Genomic DNA, 24,904 nt, shown 5'->3' on the forward strand with positions numbered 1-24,904 from the left:
TGCAAGTCCACACACAACACAACAAGCAATTTGGGTGCTGCTATACGAGCATCCACAGAGATGAGGAGCCAAGAAGAGAAGGGAGTAGAAACCTTCAGAAGCCAAAAGCTTGCCAGGCTGGGATTCTAGGAGTTAGAGATACTGGTGATCAAAAGAGCACCATGTCCAAGGTTGCTGTGATGGTGGGCCAGGTAGCAACCCCTGCTGACCTCAGCTCCGTCCTCTGCATACACGCTTGCTGCTGAGGAAGCCTTTCTTAGCTGCAGACTTAGCCAGCCGCATGTCAACTGAGGGGCACATAAATGAAGCACTCTGGGACCCAGCCAGAACACTGGGGAACCGCCATTCCCTCTTGTCGAGTGCACCATGGGAACCCTGTGGAGAATCCCGCCCCCTCCCCACCCCACAAAGAATTGCCAGCCCGTGCCCAGCATGGGGCATGTGGCCTCCTGGGCACACCATACCCCTTTCCTGCAGCGTCTGGGCACGCCTCCAAGAAGAACACGCCAGCCCCTGCTTAGCTGGGAAGCAGACAAACTCATGCTTGGCTGGCACAGCAAAGGGCCAATAGAAAAAACAAGAGATGGGGATACAGTGCTAGTCAATGCAACCTCCAGAACGTACTGGCCTGAGGACCACAGGGGTGCCCACCTGTGTACACTGAGATTTGTGCCATGTTCAATAGGGTGCTTCATGGTTCTACCTCCTAAAATAATACTAGAACAGCAAAAGAGCAGAAAACACTGAGGTCACTGCAACTTCCTGAGCCTCCGTTTTCTTGATGTAACTGGGGATATAATTTCCGCCATCCACATAGGTTTGTTGGAAGAATTAAATGTGATAATCCATGTTAAGTATTTCCCTCCATGCCTAGGCACACAGTAAAACCTGACTGTGAGGATTAGCAGGAAAGGAAGAAGGGAATCCTGGTTCTGCCACTCTGTAATGTTAGGCAAGCTAATACCTCTTGGCCCCAACTGCTTGATTTGTAGTATGAATAACATAGTCCCTATCTCACAGCATTATTTGAAGGATTAGATGAGCTCGTTTAAGACAAAGTACTTTGAAAACAGTTAAGGACCTATACTAAAGTAAGGTGGAGTTATTATATTGAGAACTATTTTCTAAAATACTGATTTTTAACTTCACACTGCCTGTCGTATTTCCACACAGTGGAATCGTATGCACCCACGAAAAATTAGGTGTATGATAAAAACTTGGATGGATCTGCAAGGAATTATAAGTTTAAAAAAAGGCCAATCCCAAAGGTAACATACTGTATGATTCCATTTATATAGCATTCTTGAAATAACAAAGGTTCAAACATGGAGAACAGATGAGCTGCCAGGGGTCAGGGACAGGAGACAGGTGGGAGAGTAGTGAGAGTGGCTCTAAAAGGGCAACAGGAGGGGCGCCTGGGCGGCACAGCCAGTTAAACATCCAACTCTTGGTTTCAGATCAGGTCGTGATCTCAGGGTCATGAGATCGAGCCCCACACTGGGCTCCACACTCAGCACAGAGTCTGCTTAAGATTCTCTCTCCCTCTGCCCCTCCTGCTCATGCTCTCTCTCTCTCTCTCTCAGATAAATAAATCTTTTAAAAAATTTAAAAAAAAAATAAATAAAAGGGCAAAGACCCTCATGGTGATGGAACTGTTCTATACCTTGACAGTGCCAATGTCAATATCCTGGTTGTCACATTTTAGTACAGTTTTGCAAAAGTTACTACTGGAGGAAACTAAGTGAAGGGTACATAGGATCTCTCTGTAGTCTTCTTACAACTGCATCTGTATTATGATATCATATTCATTATATAATTATCTCAAAACATAGAAAGTTTAATTTTAAAATGATGTGGATGATGAGTTTGTAATAAAATGGGGGAAAACATGATATTAAGTAAATAAAGCAGAATAGAAAATGATAATTAAAGAAGGCAAAAGGGAAAGGAATAAATACACACCTTTTGACCGTGTAGATATATAACTATATCCAAAAGCAGGTTCTATAAAGCAACCAAAAATAGATCAAGTACTTACTAACCTGACTAAACTATAAATAATGAAAACACAAAAACAGACAAGATTAAACCCAAGAAAGAAGACATGACTACAGATGAGGAGAGAGTTTTTAAAATTATAAAATAAGAGACTACTACATGCTCCACTGAATTCATGGCAACAAATCCGAAAACTCAGAAGAAACAGGTAACTCCCCAGTAAATGATAAATGACCAAAACTGACCCAAGGATCTGAATAGATGAATTACCATAGAAGACACTGGAAAGGTGGTTAAAGGTGTACCAACTGAAAAAGGCACTAGGACCAGAGGAGCTTCACAGTTGAGTTTTACCTGACCTTTAAAAAAAAAAACAAAACATAATTTCTAAAAACAGCAAAAGAAAAATAATTTTTAAAAAGGTAAAAATTTAACACATAATTTCTAAGGGTAATTAAATTATTCCAGGCCAGAGAAAGAGAAGTGCTCTGCAATTCCATTTTAATCCTTACACCTGATGAAAAGAATCCCAAAAAATGACTCCCATCTCACGTATGAATTCTAAAGCAAGGGTTCTAAACAAAGGATTGACAAATGGAATCCAGCAAAGCATCAAAATAATATACTATGACCAGCAGGACTTACATCAGTATATAAGAGTAATTCAAAACCAGAAAATTTATCCACATAACTCACTGTATCAAAAACTTAAACAGAAAAAAAAAAAACCCATACTCAACAGACATGAAAAAGAATTTGATAAAATGCGGGTACCGTTTTCTTTGAAAATATCTCTAAGTACATGTGGAAACTCTTCACATGTAATAGGGCTATTCAACCAACACCAACAGCAAATATGAAGAAACACAGAGACAATCTCCATTTAAAATCCGTTTAGACACAGTGGCCCACCAGCTCCATTTTTATTTCACTCTGAGTTTCAAGCAAACGAAAAAACCAAAGAAAATTACTGGTGTAACCATCGGAAAGATGGGATAAAATAAAAATAAATTTTACCAAACCTAACAAGAGAAGATGGAAAGATATGAGGACTACTGTTAAAATCAATAACCTTTTTCTAGTCTAGCAAGAAGCACTTAGGAATGGAAAGGTGAGCAATATTCAACTCATAATGGACAGAAAAGCTATTAATTCTTCAGGAATAAATGTATCAAGAAAGGCATAAAATGAGATCTGAACAGATGGGGAAAAAAATACCATTTCTTAGATTAAAAGAGCTACATAATTTTAAAACATCAGTTCTCACAAAACTGAAATATACATTTAATGCAATTCTAATTAGAATCCAAATAGGGCTGGTGGGGAGGGTTGAATAAAAGTGATCTTCAAATTTACATGTAAGAAAACAAATGCCGATGAATAGACAAGAAAAATATTTTTTAAGCTAATGTAATCAAATCAACACGATCTGAGTGCACAAATAGACAAACAGATGGAACAGAATAGAGAATCCATGCATGGATCCTCATATATAAAAAGTTTAATAGGTGACAAAAATGGTAGTTCAGTTCACAGGGGAGAGTAGGGATTATGTAATATATCACGCTAGCACAACTAGTTAGCCATCTTTAAGAAAATCACCTTAACTAAAACTGGGAACCCAGAAGCTATAAGAAAGTAATCATATTTGAATATGAAAAAATGTAAAAAAAAAAAAACACATAGAAAAATATACCATCAGCCAAATCAGCACATACAGATTTGGGAAAAATATCTATAATAATGCCTATAGACAAAGGGCCAATATCCAAAATATACAAAGAAGTCTTACAAATTAAGAAAACCTAAGCAACCCATAAGAAAGGGGCAGATGGTATGAACAGACAATTCAAAAAATAAATTTAATTGGATAAAAAAATACTGAAATTCATTAGTAGCCAAGGAAATGTATCCATTAAGTTGTCAAAAATTATAAAAGAATCATAACACCTTATGCTGGTATGGATATGAAGAAAAGAATAATCTCATATTACATACAAATGGGGAAAGTGAATTGTAACAGCCTATTTTTGTATATCAGTATGGAAATATCTATTAACATAAATATGTATATTTATATGTAAACATTCGTGTGTATGTGTGTGTACGTATAAATTGAAAGCACCAGTATTTAAGGGCATATGCCCAATGATGTTGATTTCAGCATTGATTATAGTGGCAGCAATATGGAAAGCATGAATATAAACATTCACGCATAGAAGAAGAGCTAGGGAAACCTGGCTGGCTCAGCCAGTGGACCACAGGACTCTTGATCTCAGAGTTGGAGGTTCGGGCCCCATGTTGAGCAGAGAGATTACTTAAAAATAAAATCTTACAAAGGAATGAGAAGAATGGCTAAGTTGGGCATCCATGAAATATTTTGCAGCTTTGTAAAGGAATAAGGTATACCAATAAAATTTGATAGATCCCCGTGAGATACTGTTGAGTGAAAAAGCAAGATGTATTACAGTATATATAAGATTCTATTTTTGTAAAACAAGCAGTGAACAACAACAGTAAAACATTCCAAAATCCCTGTGTGTGTGTGTGTACGTGCGTGTGTGTACACCTAATGAGCGTGGAGAAAAATCTGGAAGGATACACACTGGTTTGGTAATCTGCAGGTGTGGAAAGGCAGAGGTAGGAGTCAAACAAAACAAGGAGAAAAGAAAAAAAATAGAACCACTCTAAAAAAAATAAAAAGAAATTTAGCAGTCATGTTTATGTATTTTCATATGCATACACATATATACAAATTGAATTAAATTTAGAAAAGATACAGTAAGAATCCTAAATATGATCTCTGCTTCTTAAAAAAAAAAAAAAAGCAGTAACCAAAATTATTTCTTGGTGGTAGATTAAGGGTGGTGTTTATTTTTTTTATGTGTCTCTGTATTTCCTCTAATGAGAATTGTTACTTTAATAATTATGAAATAAAACCAATAAATGTTAGTTTAAAACATTACACTGAAAAATAGAGCTCATTTTGGGAAATGAAGGGAAGGAAACAGGGTTAAATAGCCTTCCACTTGGGAGCTTTTCAAGTACAAGATATGTGAAATCAGGATCCATTTGCCCTCATCCAGCAGAAAGTTACTCACCTAAGGCAAGAGACTAAGTGGCTATTCCAAGGAGCTGTTCGAAGCAGCAAATGGGGTATATTTCTCCCTATCTAACACTTTAATGACCTAAGTAAATCAGAAAGCCATTTACACCACTCTTCGATTACCCAAGGATCTGCTGGGCCCTTTACTTCCTGTCTCCTCTGCTCAGGAACAGCTCCAAAATGGGGGCCGGGGAAAGGGGAAAGAGATGGAATTAATTTGGTCAATTTAGCTGCTCATTAGCAACGCCAATAAAAAGGCTTGATAAGCGAGATGGTCATAACTCGTGGTTAAAAGGAGGGTTCTGGGACTCTTGAGAATTTCCTTTAAGCAAATTTGCCTTCAGATAAACATGATTTGCCTGCAGTACACTTTAATGGATCTGATGCTTGCTATTTTTAAGAAAGTCAGGACTTGTAAAGGTGATTTTTTTCTTCCCCTCACTTTAATTTGCACAAAAAAAAAAAAAAACACAGAAACATAGGAACAAAGGTCTTCAAAGTGAAGAACCAGCTCCTCAGGGAAGCAGCAGGATGACAGGGCAATGATTCTTGAGAGGAGGGAAGCCGCATGGCCCCCAACATGCTCTGGAGAGAAACTGCAGGAAGCCAGCAACCTTCCAAGGGAGCAGGGCTTGGCCATAAACCACCACCACAAACACTCGCTAAAAAGGACTTGTCAGGGCTTGACCAAAGCCAAATCTCTGCATATAATATCCCCGTGTTTCACTGGGCCTCATAGACTTTTGTTCCTTGGGAAGCCCAGAGACAAAGCGGGGGCAGGCCCAAGATGTTCACATCAATGTGCTCATCACCCTTGGTTATCACAAAGAACATTCGGAATAGCAATGGCAACAGAGCAAAAACCAATTTTCCCTTACTTGAAGACGACGATAGCCCCAGGACATGGAGGGCAGGCCAGGAGAAAGATCTGCAATTAAAAAAGAGTTAAGTATGGTTATCAAGAGCAGTACTGGACACGGTTAGACAATGTTACTTCAATAACAACAGTAAAATGATAATAGTAACAATAAATAACCAAACTCTAACATGAAAAATGCAATATAAAAACTTAAAAAGGCAAGCAGGTGGTTTTCCAAACGTGTTTCTGTTTGCACAGGTATCTAGGTGCGGGGACATTTGTGTGTGTGTGTGTGTGTGTGTGTGTGTGTGTGTGTGTGTGTGTGAGAGAGAGAGAGAGAGAGAGAGAGAGAGAGAGAGAGAGAGAGATACAGTGGGGAAGAGGGAGAGGGATAGAGCGTGAGGGAGCGTTTGGGGGCAAGATGGGAAAAGCCTTTCTTAGGCCTTTTTTTTTTGCCTCTAGAACATTTCCTCTTAACCTCTAGAACAAGACTCAATTTTTCAACTCTTCAATGCAATATGATATAGTAGCCAGTCTGAGAAGCTTTTAACCCAAGACAAAAATGTATTCCATGAATGGGACAAAGTACGTAAATGCCATCTGGTTTGCCTCCCACGGGGAAGGGGGCGTTAATCAATACCCAGCACTGCCAGATTTAGCAAATAAAAACACAGGAGGCCCAGTTAAATTTGAATTTCAGATAAACAGTGAATAATGTTTTTGTGTAAGTTCCATGCAATATTTAGGATATACTTATATAAAAACATTATTCACTGTTTATCTGAAATTCAAATTTAACTGGGCCTCCTTCGTTCTATCTAGCAACCCTACCAATATTGCCATGCCCAGGCTCCAAGCCTCCCTTTGATTTTGAAGGGGAGCAGAATTTGCCACCCTGAAATATGTCTCTTTGGCATAAGGGTTATTTTAGCCCGATTATTTTTTTAAGAAACAGTAGACATAGGAAAAGCACTGAAAAGTGAGAAGTTACCTTTTCGTAGGAGACAGTTACAATCCTAAGGGAAATCTCCATTTGTAAGAATGCCCCCCCATACCAGGAAAAGAAGGATGACTCAAACTCTAGACACTCTTTTCAATGGAGAAGACACTGACCTCAACCTGCATAATGACCTTACCCTTGATTACCATGCTCTTCCTGGTCCCCTCCCATAACTGGCCTTCTGCCCTACCCTACCCCTACCACCCAATGTCCTCCTTTTGTCTCTAAGCCAGAGATGGTATTTAAGGTGGTGGCTTGGGCCATTCAGGGAGTTACTCAATTTTCCTGGGTCTCTCCCATGTCTGCAGGAGGTATACATACTATTAAACCTCCATTTGTTTTTCTCCTGTTAACTGGTCTTTTATTACATTGTCGGGAGGGGGAGAGGTCTCAGTCAAGAACCTAGAAGGGGGTGCCTGGGTGGCTCAGTTGGTTAAGCAACTGCCTTCGGCTCAGGCCATGATCCTGGAGTCCCGGGATCGAGTCCCACATCAGGCTCCCTGCTCGGCAGAGAGTCTGCTTCTCCCTCTGACCCTCTTCCCTCTTGTGCTCTCTGTCTCTCATTCTCTCTTTCTCAAATAAATAAATAAAATCTTTAAAAAAAATAAGTAAACCTAGAAATGGAATCTTTCTTTCAAAAAAAAAAAAGAAGAACCTAGAAGGGTAGAGGGAAAATTATTTTTCCTCCCCCATATTTGATTGGCTTATTTCTAACCATGACCAGGTAGTTCTACTCTTCTATTCTCCTCCCCAGGGCAAACCAAACAAGAAGAACCTTGTCCTTCTAAGAGTCAAATCAGTTCCATGCTACTTGGTTTGACCTAGGCCTGGGTTATACAAAAACTGCATCTGTATGACCTTCATCAAAGCACTGGTTCTCAAGTGAGACAAAGAAACCCCTTCAGAGCAACTGATCGAACATGCAGATTCCTGGGCTCCCCCATTAGGAATGCTGACCTCAAAAGTCTGGGACTCCAGGAATCTGCATGTTTAACAAATGCCCCAGGAGATTCAACCACTCCTGGCCACCAGATATGATGACTGTTTGACCTTGGCCTGGACTATTACAGGAGTCAGAGACATTCAACAGGACTAAGGATTAATGAAAGAATGAAACTCATATTTGTGGAGTTCCTTCCTCTACAGTGATTTAATGGTGTGGTTTACAAAGTCATTGATATGTGTCCCTATCTTGCTGTGAGCATTTATTAAAATAGGTTATCTGCTATGGGGCGCCTGGGTGGCTCAGTTAGTTAAGTCGGCTGCCTTCGGCTCAGGTCATGATCCCAGGGTCCTGGGATCCAGCCCCACGTCAGGCTCCCTGCTCAGCGAAGAGCCTGCTTCTCCCTCTCCCTCTGCCTGCCTCTCTGCCTACTTGTGCTCTCTCTCTCTCTCTATCAAATAAATAAATAAAATCTTTAAAAAAATAAGTTATCTGCATTACGCACTTGTTTGGCTCTGTCACGTGTATATTCTTTAGCATTTGGCTCTTTGGTTCTCTCAAAATCTACATTTAGAAATAAAGGGTACTATAAGGAAAATCATTACAAAGAAAAACACCTGCTTGAATCCCTACCAAGAGGAAGAGAAAGAAGAAGGGAAAAGAGAAAGGGTCTCGAAAGGAATGTGGCCGGGAGTCCACTACCTGCAAAATACCTGATTAGAGAACCCAGCCAAGGAAATATCCACCGAGAACAAGCCTTTCACCCTGTGGATCAATTTGATTAATAGTGCAAAATCAATGACAATTACAGGCCCATAATCCTCCAGTGGTAATCATCAAATCCAAAAAGCTCTAAAAACCAAAAGTTGGGTTTTTTTCAAAGCTAATTTGGTAGCAAGTATGACTTGAACTGAGCTGAGACTATTTATGGACATATTTATTCCACTTATGATAAGTATTCATATGGCTTCCATAAAAAATAGTATCTTTGGGGGGCACCTGGGTGGCTCAGTCAGTTGAGCATCCGACTCTTGATTTCGGCTCAGGTCATGATCTCTGGGGTTGTGAGATTGAACTCCACATCAGACTCCTCGCTCAGCAGGGAGTGTGCTGGAGATTCTATCTCTCCCTCTCCCCTTGCCCCTCCCCCTGCTCATGCTCTCTTTCTCAATCTCTCTCTCTAAAATAAATCAATCCTTAAAAGAATAATAATAATAATAATAATAATCTTTTGACTATAGGATGTTACCCCAGATCCCACTGGGAGCATATATAAAATATTCCACATTCACTGTATTGACTTTCTGATTTTTTTAAGTAAGCTCTACACCCAACATGGGGCTTGAATTCATAACCATGTGATCAAGAGTCAAGTGCTCTACTGACTGAGCCAACCAGGTGCCCCCGTATTACCTTTCTGAAATCCAAAAATTTCTGACTTCTGAAATACATCTGACCTGAATGGTTTGGGACAAGGACTGTCAATTTGGAATCTCAATCATCCAAACATTAATTTATCCCTACTTCCCACCCCACCCCTCAGGAGCAATCCAAGAAGGAAAAAAACAAAGTTGGTATTCTCTACCACTGACCCAGCAGTAAAGTTACTCACCTTAAGCAAGGGATCAAGTTGGAGGTTGCACTCAGTTACTGAGCATCAGGCCCCTCAAAGGCTACACTCACAAGCTACAGTATACAGAGAGCAGACAGGGGCCCCCAACCACCTTGGAAAGGTCCTCAATATTTCTGGAGTCACCTAAGAGCCATGACAGCAGCCTTCCTGAGATTCTGGAATAGCCAAGATACTTCATGCTAACATGCTAAACAGAGAAGCAAAAATACAACACTGAGCCCCACAGTTGATTCTTACTTTTCCCACAGCCAAGGAGAGATGAGCAGATTCTTGGGGCAGATTCCCCTCTAACCGCTCCATTTGGCTGGCTCTGATTCATGACAGCCCTATACCAAAAACCCAGAAACCTACTAAAGGGAGCAAATCCTCCAGCCCCAACCAATGATGGGTCTAATTTCTTTTGAGGCAGCTAATCAATCTAGTTTTGACCCTAACTGAATTTTCCAACAGTTAGTTTCATGTGGCCAAGCCACTCTAATCAACACTTTGGCCTTTCTCATCGGGCGTGTCTATTCCCATCACCAAGATAGAGGGTATCTTCTTTGAGCAACCTTTAAGAGTCTCATGCTCTTCCGACTGAGCTAGCCGGGCGCCTTTTGAGCAATCTTTAAATCAGATACATGTAGACATATCGAATCAGCAGGTCTGAAAAAAAGACCTCAAGTTCATCATATTCCATTTCCGGTAAACTCATGGCCCCCCTCAGGAACTTCAAAGATTTATGACATTGAACCTCTCTGCCCTAGCATGCTGGAGCCACATCCATAATCACTGTTAACCAAAGAAGCCATGCGAAAATAACATTTTAATTCAGAGGCCCGATGGCCCCTAGCCTTGGCCTGAACATCCCTGCTTTCTTCCTTGCTGGGATGCCATCCACCTCCAAATTTTGGTAGCATGTTTTAGACCAGCAGATGGAAAGCTAAACCATCCCTTCAGTTGCAAATAGGGTGGGAAGTACAGGACACTTAGAAGTGCAAACAAGGACAGTAGGAAGAAGGGAATGTATCTGAGCCTATCCCAGCACCGAGTTGGCGCTTCTGTATTCATGCTGAAATCTGCCCAGTTCAGCACCTGAAGAAAAGGGCGAGGACAGGTGGTAACAGAGAGAGATGTGCTACAAAGCACTTCTACTCTCCAGTCGTTTGGGAGATGAGCGGGGCCTTGCTATTAAATTCCACTTTGCAGATGAAGGTACCTAAGGGAAAAGGTTCCAACAAGAACCCAGATCCGTTAAACTCCCAATTCAACACACTTTCCACCTCGCACCTGACACGGTCCACACCTCCTGATGGCTTCTCTTCTTTAGACTCTAGCCCTGCCCCTTGACCCCACACAGCTATACCACCCCACACCTATACCACCTATACCACCACACAGCTCACAGGATCTAGTCACTACAATGCAAGACCTCTCCAAACGCAACCAAACTGGGCAGCAAATTACGTTTACATAGATGGGTTGCAGAGTCTAGCATTCCCTGAAGACGTACTCATCTTAGCTCCAACCCACCTCATTCAAAACCAGGTCTGCTGGGTTCTGATACGCCTCAGATCCTTAAAAATGGAGGGGGAAAAAACGCACAGGTTTTTTCCATACCCTCTCAGATTCCCCAGGAAAGCTCCCTGTACTACTTCAAGGTTCTCCTTGCTAAAAGAAAGCCAGAGGCCCAAGGTGGATTCACTCACCCCCAAGATAACAAACCAAGACTTAATTGCAGTTTCAACTCCCCCAGTAGAATTTTAAGCCAATCAATCTGGAATTTTCTGGCCAGCACCAACTAAGTACTCCATTCCCCAAAGGAAGATGATGTAATCCACCTAATAAGAACCTTTGCCCTTCCCAAGGGAAGGTGACCTTGCCTGAAACAATCTTTTCTTTTCTTTTTTTCTCCTTTGCTAATAACTTCCTTGCCCCCCCACTTCCTATAAAAACCAACCGTTTTGTACAACTCTCCCCCGCCTTGCTAGATGGGATGCTGCCTGACTCATGAATCTCTTAATAAAGCCAATCAGATCTTCAAATTTACCCTGTTGAATTTTGTTCTTTAACACTGGCAATTTGTAAATTCAGCTCCTTCCAAATGCCTCTCTGACATCACTTGTCCTCCTTCCTGTTCCCACAGTTACATCAGCTCCAAGTTCATTGGCATCACTGTCCAGTCTCCCATCAACTGTTTCACCCCAACATTAGACCTGATAAACCCCCATCTTCATGACACCTAAGACTAATTTTTGTTCACAGGAGGAAGTGTTGGTACTATGGCAATGTAATCTGGAGGAAGGGCCAGTTGCCAAGACCATCCTAAATGAGGGACTAGCCAGGTAAATCAGTGAAGAGGGTGGGAAAACTAAATGAAACAAAAACCATGAGAGAGGACCAGGGGAGTGGTGTTTGGCCTGGTACACAGTCTTCTCAGGCCCAGTCCTCCAGCTCTAGTTCTCCTGGTCCTACCTCCTATGATGGTACACAGCAATTTGGGGATTCCCGAGTGCTTATAACCATTACCAACCACAGAGAAGACCCATTCCTTGGACTGCCCAAAGTCTGTCCTAGGCTCTATTCACTAATGATCATACCTTTGGGCCCGCATCCTCTCTCCCTGGACCCCTGAGATAATCTCTTCACTAGTCTCCCAGCTTCATGCACACTGCTGGAAGAAAGATCTACCTACAACACCATTCTGATCTGCCATTTAAAATCCTACAATGACTTGTCAGTATCTGTGGAAAAAGCCCAAGCTCCTTAGCATGGCCGGCAAGGCTTTGACTGTCTATGTCCTTCAGCCTGGAAGCCTCATGCTTTGTGCCAAATTGTACCTTGAACACACTCCATGTCGATAAACACACTTCTACAACCTCATTTTCTAATTGCTCCATTTCATTCAATTATATAGATATGCAACAATTTACTCAACCAATCTCCTCCTACTGCACATGTTGTTATGTCTAAATTTTCAGATCCTTTACTATTTCCTTAGTCTACATTTGTACAAGGAGAATTTCTAGGTCTTCAAAGGGAATATACATTTTAAGGCTTTTAACCTATAATTCTAAACTGCCTTCGAGAAAATTTCTTTGAATTTATACTCCCACCAGCAACATATGATAATGTGTTTCTGCTACAACCTGTTTAAAAGGCAAAACATGGAATGGGAGCAGAATTTGCCACCCTGAAATATGTCTCTTTGGCATAAGGATTATTTTAGGCTGGTTATTTAAAACACACACACACACACACACACACGCGCGCGCACGCGCGCACACACACACACACACCAGCAGACATGGGAGAAGCTCTGAAAAGTGAGTAGAAGTTACCCTTTTGTAGGAGACATTTACATTTATAAAGAAAATCTCCATGTGTAAGAATGGCTCCCCCTCTGTACCAAGAAGGATGACTCAAACCCTAGACACTCTTATCAGTGAAGAAGACACTGACCTCAACCTTCATAATGACCTTACCCTATCAATGAAGAAGACACTGACCTCCTCCTTCATAATGACCTTACCCTTGATTACCATGCTTTTCCTGGTCCCCTACCATAACTGGCCTTCTGCCTTACCCTACCCCTACCACCTAATGTCTTCCTTTTGTCTCTAAGCTAGAGATGGTATTTAAGGTGGTGGCTTAGGCCATTTTGGGGAGTTACTCAATTTTCCTGGGTCTCTCCCATGTCTGCAGGAGGTATACATGCTACCAAACTTCCATTTGTTTTTCTCTCCTGCTAATTGGTCTTTTATTATGGGGGGTGGGGGGGGGGTCTCTGTCAAGAACCTAGAAGAGTGGAAAGAAAATTATTCTCCTCCCCAATAACACAAACATACAACTTATTCCTTTACTTGGCATGTTTCAAATGACCAAAAATGTTTGACTATTTTCTAACTTGTTTTTTGGACAGCCGTTATTTCTTCTTTGGGGATGTGACCATCTGTGGCCTTTGCCTATTTTACAACTGGTATGTTCTTTTTCTTACTGGGTTGTAAGAACCATTTATGTTTTAATGACATTTAATACAGATTATTTGATATTTATTGCAAATATTTTCCCCCGGATGTCACTGTTGTAGCTTTGCTTATGTTACTTGTTTGATGTAGAGAAGCTTCTTTATCTTTATGTAATCAGACCTAATTGTCATTTCCTTTATGGCTTCTGTCTTTCATGTCATGTTTTAAAAATCTTACAACCCTGGCATTATAGAAGAGTCACCTACTATTTTCCTAGTATTTTTGTAATTTTATTTTTAAAATTGCAATCTCTAGTGCTAATATGATTCACTCTTCCAGAATGGCCTTCTCACCTTAAATTTTCTGGCCAATCCCTATTTACCCCTCAAATACAAAATTAAGTATATTTTTCTCCAAGAAGCCTTTGGTTAAATGCCCACCCTCTGTCCTTCCATTAACTCCTTCTGCTTACCTCTTTCTGAGAAATTACCACTTTTGTCAGTGTAAAGAAGTTACAAAAAGAGAGCCTTCTCTCAATAATTTAGAAAAAAGGGAAATAAGAGTCATAAAGAGTTGGGTTTTAGAATCAACATAAAATGGATTTAAAAGGTTATAAGGTCATCTTAAAACCAGAACGGTTCCCAGACTTCAAGGACCAGATTGTAACCTGCTTGAATTACACCTTAGAAGAGAATGAATGGGGTTGGTCAACCACTGAGGTACTGAATAAGGAGAGTCACAGAGAGGTGTATTTTGTAGTGTCCACACTCAAGCACTAGCCAGGAGCCAATGAAGCTTAGCTCATAAACACCAAGCTTTCTGGTCCCACTGGCAAATTCATCCCTATTAAGAGAGTGGAAGCAAGACAGGTAGCATTGCTAAGTGGTTCAGATTATGGGCTTTAGAGTCAAAACAAACTTGGGTTCACAGGCTGGCTTTGCCACTCACCAGCACAGTGAGCTTGGGCAAGAAACTGGAGGAATTCCCGTTTCTAAAATAGGGACAAAAATAGTAACTATGTCTCACGAGGTTTTAGAGTGGATCAAATGCGATAGAGCAAGCAAAGCTCTTGGCACAATGCCTAGCGCATAGCTAGCACTCAATACCTAAGAGCTATAATTATTCTGATCTCAGTAGAAAATCTATCCCTACTGTGAGCTATATCAGCAACAGCTCATGTTAAGTTTCCAATTCATCTAACTTCGCTTGTGCTAACTCCATGCTTGCATAACAATGTGCTGCTGTATTATTTGGCTTCCCTTCTCCAGCTGCCAAAAAGGGGAGGATACTTAACCCCCCTAGACTCAGTTTCCTCATCTGTCAAATGGGGGTTACAACGGGACGACCTCAATACAGTAGAGGTGAGGGCTGAACACTTGAAGCACTTAGTTCACTGCCTGGCACACTGTAAGGAATAAAATAAGCACGAGCTATTGATAGCAGCATCCTTCTTGGATGCCCTTTCTCTTCTCACTGTGAATTCCATCCAAGCCCATGGCAAGTTCTATTTCCTCCACAAAGCCCTCGCCAATCACTCCAGATAATGCCTCTCTCTCTCTCTCTCTCTCTCTCTCTCTTTTTTTTTTTCCCCAGTAGCCTGTAGAACTCTTTAGGTACTTAGATTTTATTTAATTTGGGGTATTAAATAGCTCTCAATTGCTGCACACAGTGCTACAGTAGATTTTGAACTAGGACCTGATTATCAATCTTTCCCTCCTGATAAATCTTAAATTGGCATTTGGATGAGACGCTGAACAAAGTCCAAAGGCTGTTTGTAGGGTAATGAAGGCCCTCAGCAATGCCCTCCCCCCCCGCCCCCCCGCCAACAACACACTGCCTTGCCAGTTTTATTTCTCATTATGCCTCGGGTTTCCACCTCGAACTCCGGGTTCTAAATTCTAAAATGGAAAAGCATAATAGTGTTTGCCTCCAATACTTAACCTCAAACTGTCGCTTCTATGCAGATACCAAATGCTTTCTGGATATTTCCGTCTAGATGTCACACAGGTACCTCAGACGTAACAATGTCTAAATGTGGACGTGTCATCTTCTTTTCCTAACCTCCTCCCTCTCTAACTGCCTGCTCAAAGAATGGGAGCGACGAGACAACTCTTCTAGCAGAATTCCGACTGACAAAGGCAGAACGAATGAGGGAAGCAGGAAGTGAACATGAGGCAAACACTGTAGTAATCATTGTTACAGGCAGAAACCATGGATAGCTACTCTGATTAGTAACACAAGTACTACTTTTGCATGCAAGCTACGTGTTCATTACAAAGGAAAAACAGGAGGGCGCCTGGGTGGCTCAGTTGGTTAAGCGACTGCCTTTGGCTCAGGTCATGATCCTGGAGTCCCGGGATCGAGTCCCGCATCGGGCTCCCTGCTCAGCGGGGAGCCTGCTTCTCCCTCTGACCCTCTTCCCTCTCGTGCTCTCTTCTCTCATTCTCTCTCTCTCAAATAAATAAATAAAATCTTAAAAAAAAACAAAGGAAAAACAGGAACTTCATGGGGAGAAATCTGGCAGACACTGTCTTGATCAAGTGACCATGGTTAACATCAGCAGTAATAAGACACATCATCGTGTACCCCCTGATATGACACACAAGAAGGGTACAGCATCACTTCCGTGCTGTTCTTGTCCAAACTGCCCAAATCTAAGCAAGAAAAAAAATTAGGTAAATCTAAATTAGGGAGATTTTACAAAGTAACTTACCAGTGCTCTTCAAACTGTCAAGGTAATGAAAGACAGAATGGGAAACTGTCATGGACGGAAAAGACTAAGAAGACATGACAACTAAATACAATGTGGGATCCTGGATTGGATCCTGGAACAGTAAAGGGATGTCTGTGAAAAAACTAGTGAAACTGAAATAAAATCTAGTTCAGTTCAGAGCACCGATAACAATTTCTCAGTGTTAATAATTTTACCATCATTATGCAAGATGTTAACATTAAGGAAGCTAAGTGAAGGGCATACACAAATTTTCTGTAATATCTTTACAAATCTTCTGTAAATCAAAAATAATTTTAGGGGCACCTGGGTGGCTCAGTCAGTTAAGCGTCCGACTCTTGATTCCAGCTCAGGTCATGATTTTCAGGTCATCAGATCAAGCCCCACATTGGGCTCTGTGCCAAGTATGGAGATTGCTTAAGATTTTCTCTCTCCCTCTCCCTCTGCCCTCCCCCCACCCAACATGCACGTGCATGCGCACTCTCTCTCAAAAAAAAAAAAAAAAGAATAAAACACAGTTTTAAAAAGTACTGTCATCTAATCGGTTAGCCTATTTTCAAACTTTGGAGCTATCTTTGATGGTACCCCTCTTCCTCAGCCCCCACAGGTAGTCAGTCCCCAAGTCCTGTCATGTTGACATTTCTACCTTTTCAATATATCTCACATTTATCCCCACTATCTTTTCCTAGTTTAGTCCCTCTCATTTTCTTGAACTACTATAACAATTTCCTATCTGATCTCCAGGTCTCCAGTGTCTCCCCTCCTTCACTCTAGAGTTCATACATTATTGTCAGGTTCTTATTCTTAAAAATAGAGCCCTCATCATGTTATGTTCCTCATTAAAATTTTCAGATGACCAATTCGACACAATCACTATCAGAATCTCAGCTGATTTCTTTATAGAAACTGACAAGCTAATTCTAAAATTCTTATGGAATTGTAAGGGACTCCAAATAGCCAAAACAAGTTGAAAAGAACAAGTAGAAGGACCCACATGACTTGATTTCAAAACTCACTACAAAGCAATAATAAAGACAGTGTGGTACTGGCATAAGGATAGACACACAGGCTAGTGGAATGGAGTTGAAAGTCCAAAAATAAACACAACTGATTTTCAACAAGGGTGCCAAGACCATTCAATGGGGAAATAGTCTCTTCAACAAATGGTGCTAAGAAAAGTGGATTTCCATATGCATAAGAACGTGTAAACCCCTACCTCACAACCATATGCAAAAATTAACTCAAATTCAATCAAAGACCTGAATGTAAAAGCAAAAACTATAAAACTCTTTAAAAGTAAACATAATAGGGGCGCCTGGGTGGCTCAGTCAGTTAAGCGGCTGCCTTTGGCTCGGGTCATGATCCCAGGGTCCTGGGATGGAGCCCCACATCAGGCTCCCTGCTCGGTGGGGGGCCTGCTTCTCCCTCTCCCACTGCTGCTCCCACTGCTTATACTTTCCTGCTCTCTCATTCTGTCAAATAAATAAATAAAATCTTCAAAAAAAAAAAAAAGTAAACATAATAGTCAATCTTCACGACCCCAGATTTGGCAATGGATTCTTAGATGTGACACAGAAAGCATAAGCAACAAAAGATAAAAACAGCTAAATGGGACTTCATGAAAATTAAAATCTTCTGCGATTCAAAGGACATTATTAAGAAAGAAAAGAGACAACACAAAGAATGAGAAAATTTTTGCAAATCCTGTCTCTGACAAGGGTCTAGTATCCAGAATACATAAAACTCTCGAAACACAACAATAGAATGACAAACAACCCAATTAAAAGCGGGCTCAAGATTTGAATAGACATTTCTCCAAAGAAGACATCCAAATGGCCAATATGCTCATGAAAAGATGCTCAATATCTTTAGCCATTAGAGAAATGAAAATCAAATCCACAAGGACATGCCACTTCACACCCATAAGCAAGACTTAGATGAAAGACAATCACAAGTGTTTGTGATGATGAGGAAAAACTCAAACCTCATACAGGCACACTGCATTTTGACGAGCTTTCCTTTATTGCACTTTGCAGATACTGTTTTTTTTTTTACAAATGGAAGGTTAGTGGCAAACTTGCATTGAACATGTCTATCTGTGCCATTCTTCAACAGCATTTGCTCACTTTGTATCTCTGTGTCACACTTCAGTAATTCTTACAATATTTTAAACTTTTTCATTATTTGTTAAGGTAATCTGTGTTCAGTGATCTTTGCTGTTATACTGTAATTGTTTTCGGATGCCACAAACCGTGCCCACATAAGACAGCGAACTTAATCAATAAATGTTGTATGTGTTCCGACTACTCCACTGACTGGCTGTTGCCCCATCTCTCACCATCTCCTTGGGCCTCCCTATTCCCCGAGACACAACAATACTGAAGTTAGGCCATTTATTAACCCTACAATGGCGTCTAAGTGTTCAAGTGAAAGGAAGAGTCGCAGGTCTCTCACTTTAAATCAAAAGCTAGAAATGATTAAACTTAGTGAGAAAGGCATGTTGAAAGCCAAGAGGCCGAAAGCGGGGCCTCTTGAGCCAAACAGTTAGCCAAGCTGTGACTGCAAAGGAAAAGTTCTTAAAGGAAATTAAAAGTGCTACTCCGGTGAACACATGAATGGTAAGAAAGCGAAACAGCTTTTGGAGGATATGGAGAAAGTCTGAGTGGTCTGGATAGAAGATTGAACCAGCCACCACATTCGCCTAAGCCAAAGCCTAATCCAGAGCAAAGCCCCTGACTCTCTTTAATTCCATGAAGGCCGAGGGAGGTGCGGAAGCTGCAGAAGAAAAATCTGAAGCTAGCAGAGGTTGGTTCATGAGGTTTAAGGAAAGAAGTTGCCTCCTTAACACAAAAGCGCCAGGTGAATCAGCAAGTGCTGATGTAGAAGCTGCAGCAGGTTCTCCAGAAGGTCTAGCTAACATAGTTAATGAAGGTGGCCACGCTAAACAACAGATTGTCAATGCAGGTCAAACAGACTTTTATTGGAAGAAGATGCCATCTAGGACTATCATAGCTAGAGAGGAAAAGTCAATGCCTGACTTCAAAGCTTCGAAGAACAGGCTGACTGTCTTATTAAGTGCTAAAGCAGCTGGTTATGGATGGTTGAAACCAACGCTTTAGGTTGAAGCCAATGCTCATTTACCATTCCAGAAATCTTAGGGCACTTAAGAATTATGTTAAATTTCCTCTGCCTGTGCTCTATAAATGGAACAACGCCAGCCTGGGCGACAGCACATCTGCTCGCAACATGGTTTGCTGAATATTTTAAGCCTACTGTTGAGACCTACTGCTCAGAAAAAGAAAAAAAAAAAAGACCCCTTTCAAAATCTTCCTGCTCACTGACAAGGCACCTGGTCACCCAAGAGCTCTGATGGAAATGCACGCAATTAATGTTGTTTTCATGCCGCTAACGCAACATCCATTCTGCAGCCCGTGGATCAAGGAGTCATTTTGAATTTCCAGTCTTATTATTGAAAAAATACATTTCATAAGGCTATATAGCTGCTGTAGAAAGTGATTCCTCTGATGGATCTGGGCAAAGTAAACTGAAAACCTTCTGGAAAGGATTCACCATCCCAGATGCCATTAAGAACATTCATGATTCGTGGGAAGAGCTCCAAATACCAACACGAACAGGAGTTTGGAAGGAGTTGATCCCAACCCTTGTGGATGACTTTGAGGGGGTCAAGACTTCCATGGAGGAAGGAACTGCAGGTGCAAAGGAAAGAGCAAGAGAACTAGAATCCGAAGTGGAGCCTGAAGATGGGACTGAACTGCTGCCATCTCATGATGGAACTTGAATGGCTGAGGAGTTGCTTCTTATGGCTGAGCAAAGAAAGTGGTTTCCTGAGATGGAATGTACTCCTGGTGAAGACACTGTGAAAAGCGTTGAGAGGACAACACAGGACTTAAAATATGACATCAACTTAGCTGATAAAGCAGCAGCAGGGTTTGAGAGTATTGAGTCCAATTTTTGTAGCTCTACTGTGGTAAAATGCTACCACACAGCATCACATGCTACAGAGAAATCATTTATTTGTGAAAGGAAGAGTCCGTCGGTGCGGCAAACCTCAGCATTGTCCCGTTTTTAAGAAACTGCCCCGGCCACCCCAGTCTTCCACAACCACCACCCTCATCAGGCAGCGGCCATCAACATTGAAGCAAGACTCTCCACCAGCGGAAAGACTGTGACTCATTGAAAGCTTAGACGGTTAGCATTTTTTGCAATAAAGTAGGTACGTACCTAGTATGTTTAGACATAATGGTATTGCACACTTAACAGACCATGGCATAGTGCAAATATAACTTTTATATGTATGAGGAAACCAACAAATTCATTTAACTCGTATTATTGTGATATTTGCCCCATTGCGGTGGTCTGAAATGGAACCCACAGTACCTTCGAGGTATGCCTATACACTGTAAAATGGCGCCACAGCACTGGAAAATAGTCTGGCAGTTCCTCAAAAGGCTAAACAGAGTTGTCATGTGACCCAGCAACTCCATTTCCATGTATATGTCCAAGAGACACGTCCACATCAAAACTCATACACGGATGTTCATAGCAGCCACATTCGTTAACAGCCAGAAGGCGGAAGCAGCCCAAACACTCCTCAGTGAATGAATGGATGCACAAAAGGTGGTGCATCCTCACAATGGACTATGATCGGGCCATTAAAAGGTGCGAGTTTCTGATCCATGCTACAACATGGACGAACCTTGAACACATACTAAGTGAAAGAAACCAGTCAGAGAAGACTGTATATTATATGACTCCATCGCCATGAAATGTCCAGACCAGGCTCATCCATAGAGACAGAAAGCAGATTAGTCACTGCTCAGAGCAGGGGAGAGGAAGGACAGGTAGGGGAGTGACAGCTTAATGGTACGGAACTTCTTTCTGAGGTGATGAAAATGTTCAAAATTGTGGTGATGGCTGCACATACCTGTGACTATACTAAAAACCACTGACTGAACACTTTAAATGGGTGAACTGTACCGTAAGTGAATTATAGCTCAATAAACTTTTAAAAACAACAAATTTAGGATGGCTCTTTAATGCTTGTTAATTGAAGTCCAACCTCCTTAATTTGGCATCCAAGTTCCTCCCCTCCCGATCATCGCCTGACAACCCCCCCAACCAGTATTACTGCTCACTACTCTTCTTCACGTGCCTTTCCATAAAACCAAAAGAATTATTCGCCATTACCCATCAACCCCACCATGCAGTTTCCCATCTGTCTTCCCTCTTGCTCTTCCCTTTCCCCTGGAACTCTGTTCTCACAACCCATTTTCACGTGTTTACTTCCTGCTTCTTTCATAAAGCCCGGTTCAAATGCTCCCTCCTGGGCAAATCCTTCCCTGTTCTTCAACCCTCATATAGTAGGCCCTCAAAAAATGACTTACTGAAAGAACGAAGGTCAGTAGTCCTCCCATAGGAGGAAGGACTTCCACCTCTTCCACAAGCAGTAATGCAGGACTGTCCAAAGGCTGGAGATACTGCCAGAGGATAATCTCCTCAAAGCCACAACTGCACTTCTCTCTTCCTTTCCAAATCACGGTGGCAGCTCACTGCTTCAGCCCCCTTACCAAGTCTCTAAGAACGTTCCAAATTGCTACTCTCTACCTTTCCCAAAAACCCCGCCCTCGATGAAAAGAGCACTGACATTATGCCAGGGCCGCCGAGTACAGTTGTGTAGGTTGTGCACTGCACAACCCTAGTGGCGCCATTCAATTATAGTCTATGTGAATGGCACCCTCTCCTAGGGTTGTGCAGTGCAAAGCCATTCGTGGCAGCCCTGCTTAGAAACATCAGTATAATTTAGGAAGAAAGCCAAAAAGAACACTCAGTGAGAGAACCACTGCATCTATATTGCTATTGAGAAGTGGATATTCTCCAAATCTTATCTAGAAGATTAAAAAACACAGAAAAAGAACATGGTCATGGCATGCACACAGTATTTGCATAGAGTTAGAAAACAGAAACGCCCAAGAGAAAAATCATCATTAATGTTTTCCCAGCAGTGGAGAGAAAAAAGGATACACGTTCTGGTCACTACAATGGTGTGAAGTACCTACATTGTCTCTCTCAAAACGCTTCAACCCCTGATGGTTCTGATTTTAGGTTACTAAACAAGTCCCCGATTAATTTGGCCTCAGAACCTGGCTATCAGGAAGGATATGACCCGACTGATAGACATAAGTGTTATGTCTCTACACGGGTCCCTCCCCCAACAACAATCCATTCATCCACCTTGTGGTCTATCGCAAAGCCTCCTATAAGGCTATGGAGTGTGAAACCAACCTCCCTGGATGAGCTGATAAAAATTCGGCCTTAAACCCACAAACCAAGTTGCAGAGTCAGGACCCACATCAACTCCACCGAGGCACAGATACCCTCTAAAGCTCAGCCAGAGCACCCAGCCAACAAGCCCCCCCCTCTAAACTGCAAGTAGTAACGCAGGACCCTCCAAAAGGCGAGTCATTTAGGGTTGGAGATATTAGCTGTAAAGACAGGTGAGCTGGTGGTCGAGACTGAATATGCCCAACACTGACTAGGTTCCTTCTTTTGGGCCCCCGCTCCAACTCAGTTCAGCCTTCCACATTTCGTTCCACTTCTCCTACCTCCTCCAGAGACTTCCTGGATCCCCCACCAAAAGCGATCATTCCTTTTCTGCACTACATTGGTGCTTACTGGTGCCATACACTTATCACCCCATTAGTCTTCTACTGTTGTTAATAATAATAATGACAGCAGCAGCAGGAATAATAATAATTACAGTAATGGCAGTACCTGGGCCTGGGCCTACATTCAGCACCTTCTGCATATTGTTTCATGGAGTCCTCGCAACCATCTTAGGAGATAAGGGCTATCCTCCACCCTGCCCCTGTTTACATAGGAGGAAACCGAGCTAATAACGAAAGTGACCTGCCTAAGGTCACACAACTACTAAGTAAGTGGAAGAGTCGGGCTTTGAACCGGGGACTGTCTGACTCCAAAGATCGTGTTTGTAGCCAATTCTACCTTCTGTCTCCCCTATAAGATAGTTTGGCTTTTAAAGAGCCGTCTCTGCCTCTTCTCCTCAAGGTGTGTAACACGGTGTCGGACACATAAAAGTTCCCCAAGGAAACACATGTGAGCGCGACTCTGCTCCCTGGCCAGAACCCAGCTGAGGACACCAGCTGGAAGAGAAGGGAAGAGGGGTAGTGTGTCCAGAGAGGCTTGACCTTTCAAGAAGCCACGGGAGTCTGCCTCCACTGACCCATTTAAGAGAGGATCATGCTGCTGACTTGACCTCAATCCCAGAAAAATATTTAGAATAGAATGACCTGGTTGTCTTAAACCCCTTCCAGACAACTCGAAGGGAACAGAGCCTAGGCCAACCCATGGGAGGGATGGAGAGTATCCAGTTCCCCACAGGAAGGAGACCAACTATGTCAGGGTCACAGCCATGGGGGCCAGCAAATGTTTGCAGAGCCCTGCCACCGAGAAGCTATCTGACTGTGGTCAAGGATCTTTGGGGCGAGAGGAGAAATAGGAGCGTTAATTTTAAAGAAGGAAGGTTTTTCCAATTTCCTTGGGCCCCGGTTTTTGGCATCTTTAAAAATAGGAAGAAGAACACCTACCACGTGCAGTGCAGCCAAGGTAAAAATAGGAATGTAAGCCAAGTACCTGGGGCCTGATGCCTACGTCAGTTTGTTCTTGCTGGGGATTCTGGGCTCACAAGGAGATGAACGACAGAGTTCCTGGCTACAGGTTCACGGTATGTCTGCAAAAGTCTTCTGATCTACAGTACTGCTAGCGCTCCACCAAGCAATGATCAAGGGGCTGGTGGGTTATCCTAACTCCCAGCCAGGCCGTTTTGTCAGATGAAAATTCTGGCGGGAAAGAAGAAAATTGCTGGCAAGGATCAACGCTGGGGAGTTATGTCTTTGCTGCCAATCTCTCATCTACACCTCTGTATTAGGAGACTGGGAAAGGGGACTCTCGATCATTATTTGGAAAGGGATGGGTGTAAACCCTGTTCTTTTCCTTCACAACACTTGCTGCTGTTTCTCACTTTATAGCAGCTAGTGTTGTTGTTGTTGTTGTTGTTTTTTAATGTCCATCTTCCCTGCTAGACTGTCAACTCTTGGCGGGCAGTGGCTGTGGGCTGGTCCTTAACTGTAGATCCAGAAGCTAACACAGTGCTTGGAACATATGAGATGCTCAAAAACTACTTGTTGAGTGAATAAATGAAATGAGCACAGAGATGTCCCTATGGTACATGGGATAGACTTGGTCACTCTAAAATGCTCAAGGAATGCCTCTCAAGATTTCTAAGCAACTGGTAATGGTGGTTCGTTTCCAGGGGGAAGAAATAGTTGGGGAGTCAGCGGTTGGAAGGAATCCTACATCCTATTCTGTTCCTTTCAAATTGTTTGAGTTTTTAAATAACAACTAATTGAACATGAAACCTGCAGGGAACAATGCTTACAGTGGTTAATCTCTGGGAGATAGACTTCTCAGGGGCTTTTTATTTGTCATGTGTCGTATTCTTGTAATGTTGCAGGCTTGGATCGGGAGCATGCGCTGCTTTTATGATAGAATCGCATGATAAAAAGGCAATTTTGCAAAGAACAAAGATACGGTGCCTAGCTCTGCTAACCACTTGGGGTATAAAAAGGGAGGCAGCTAGAAGTTGGGGT

At 42.1% G+C, this 24,904-nt stretch overlaps 1 protein-coding gene across 7 annotated transcripts in view; it reads right to left on the reverse strand.

Moving 5' to 3' along the window:
• The window catches only part of TMEM164 (transmembrane protein 164), a 161,416-nt gene that overhangs the window by 90,315 nt on the left and 46,197 nt on the right, over positions 1 to 24,904 (reverse strand). For 6 of the 7 annotated variants that reach the window (XM_088028682.1, XM_088028685.1, XM_088028683.1 and 3 more), the window contains one exon: positions 5,983 to 6,032. The exons of the other annotated variant lie outside the window; for it this stretch is intronic. In XM_088028682.1, the coding sequence (XP_087884808.1) occupies positions 5,983 to 6,032 (50 nt within the window). The remainder of the gene's footprint in view (positions 1 to 5,982; positions 6,033 to 24,904) is intronic. 7 annotated transcript variants of the gene reach the window in all.

The sequence above is a fragment of the Eumetopias jubatus genome, unplaced genomic scaffold (assembly GCF_037043125.1).
Source record: "Eumetopias jubatus isolate StellerSeaLion01/CBP00866 unplaced genomic scaffold, mEumJub1_p1.0 scaffold_11, whole genome shotgun sequence".
In the NCBI taxonomy this organism is placed as follows: domain Eukaryota; kingdom Metazoa; phylum Chordata; class Mammalia; order Carnivora; family Otariidae; genus Eumetopias; species Eumetopias jubatus.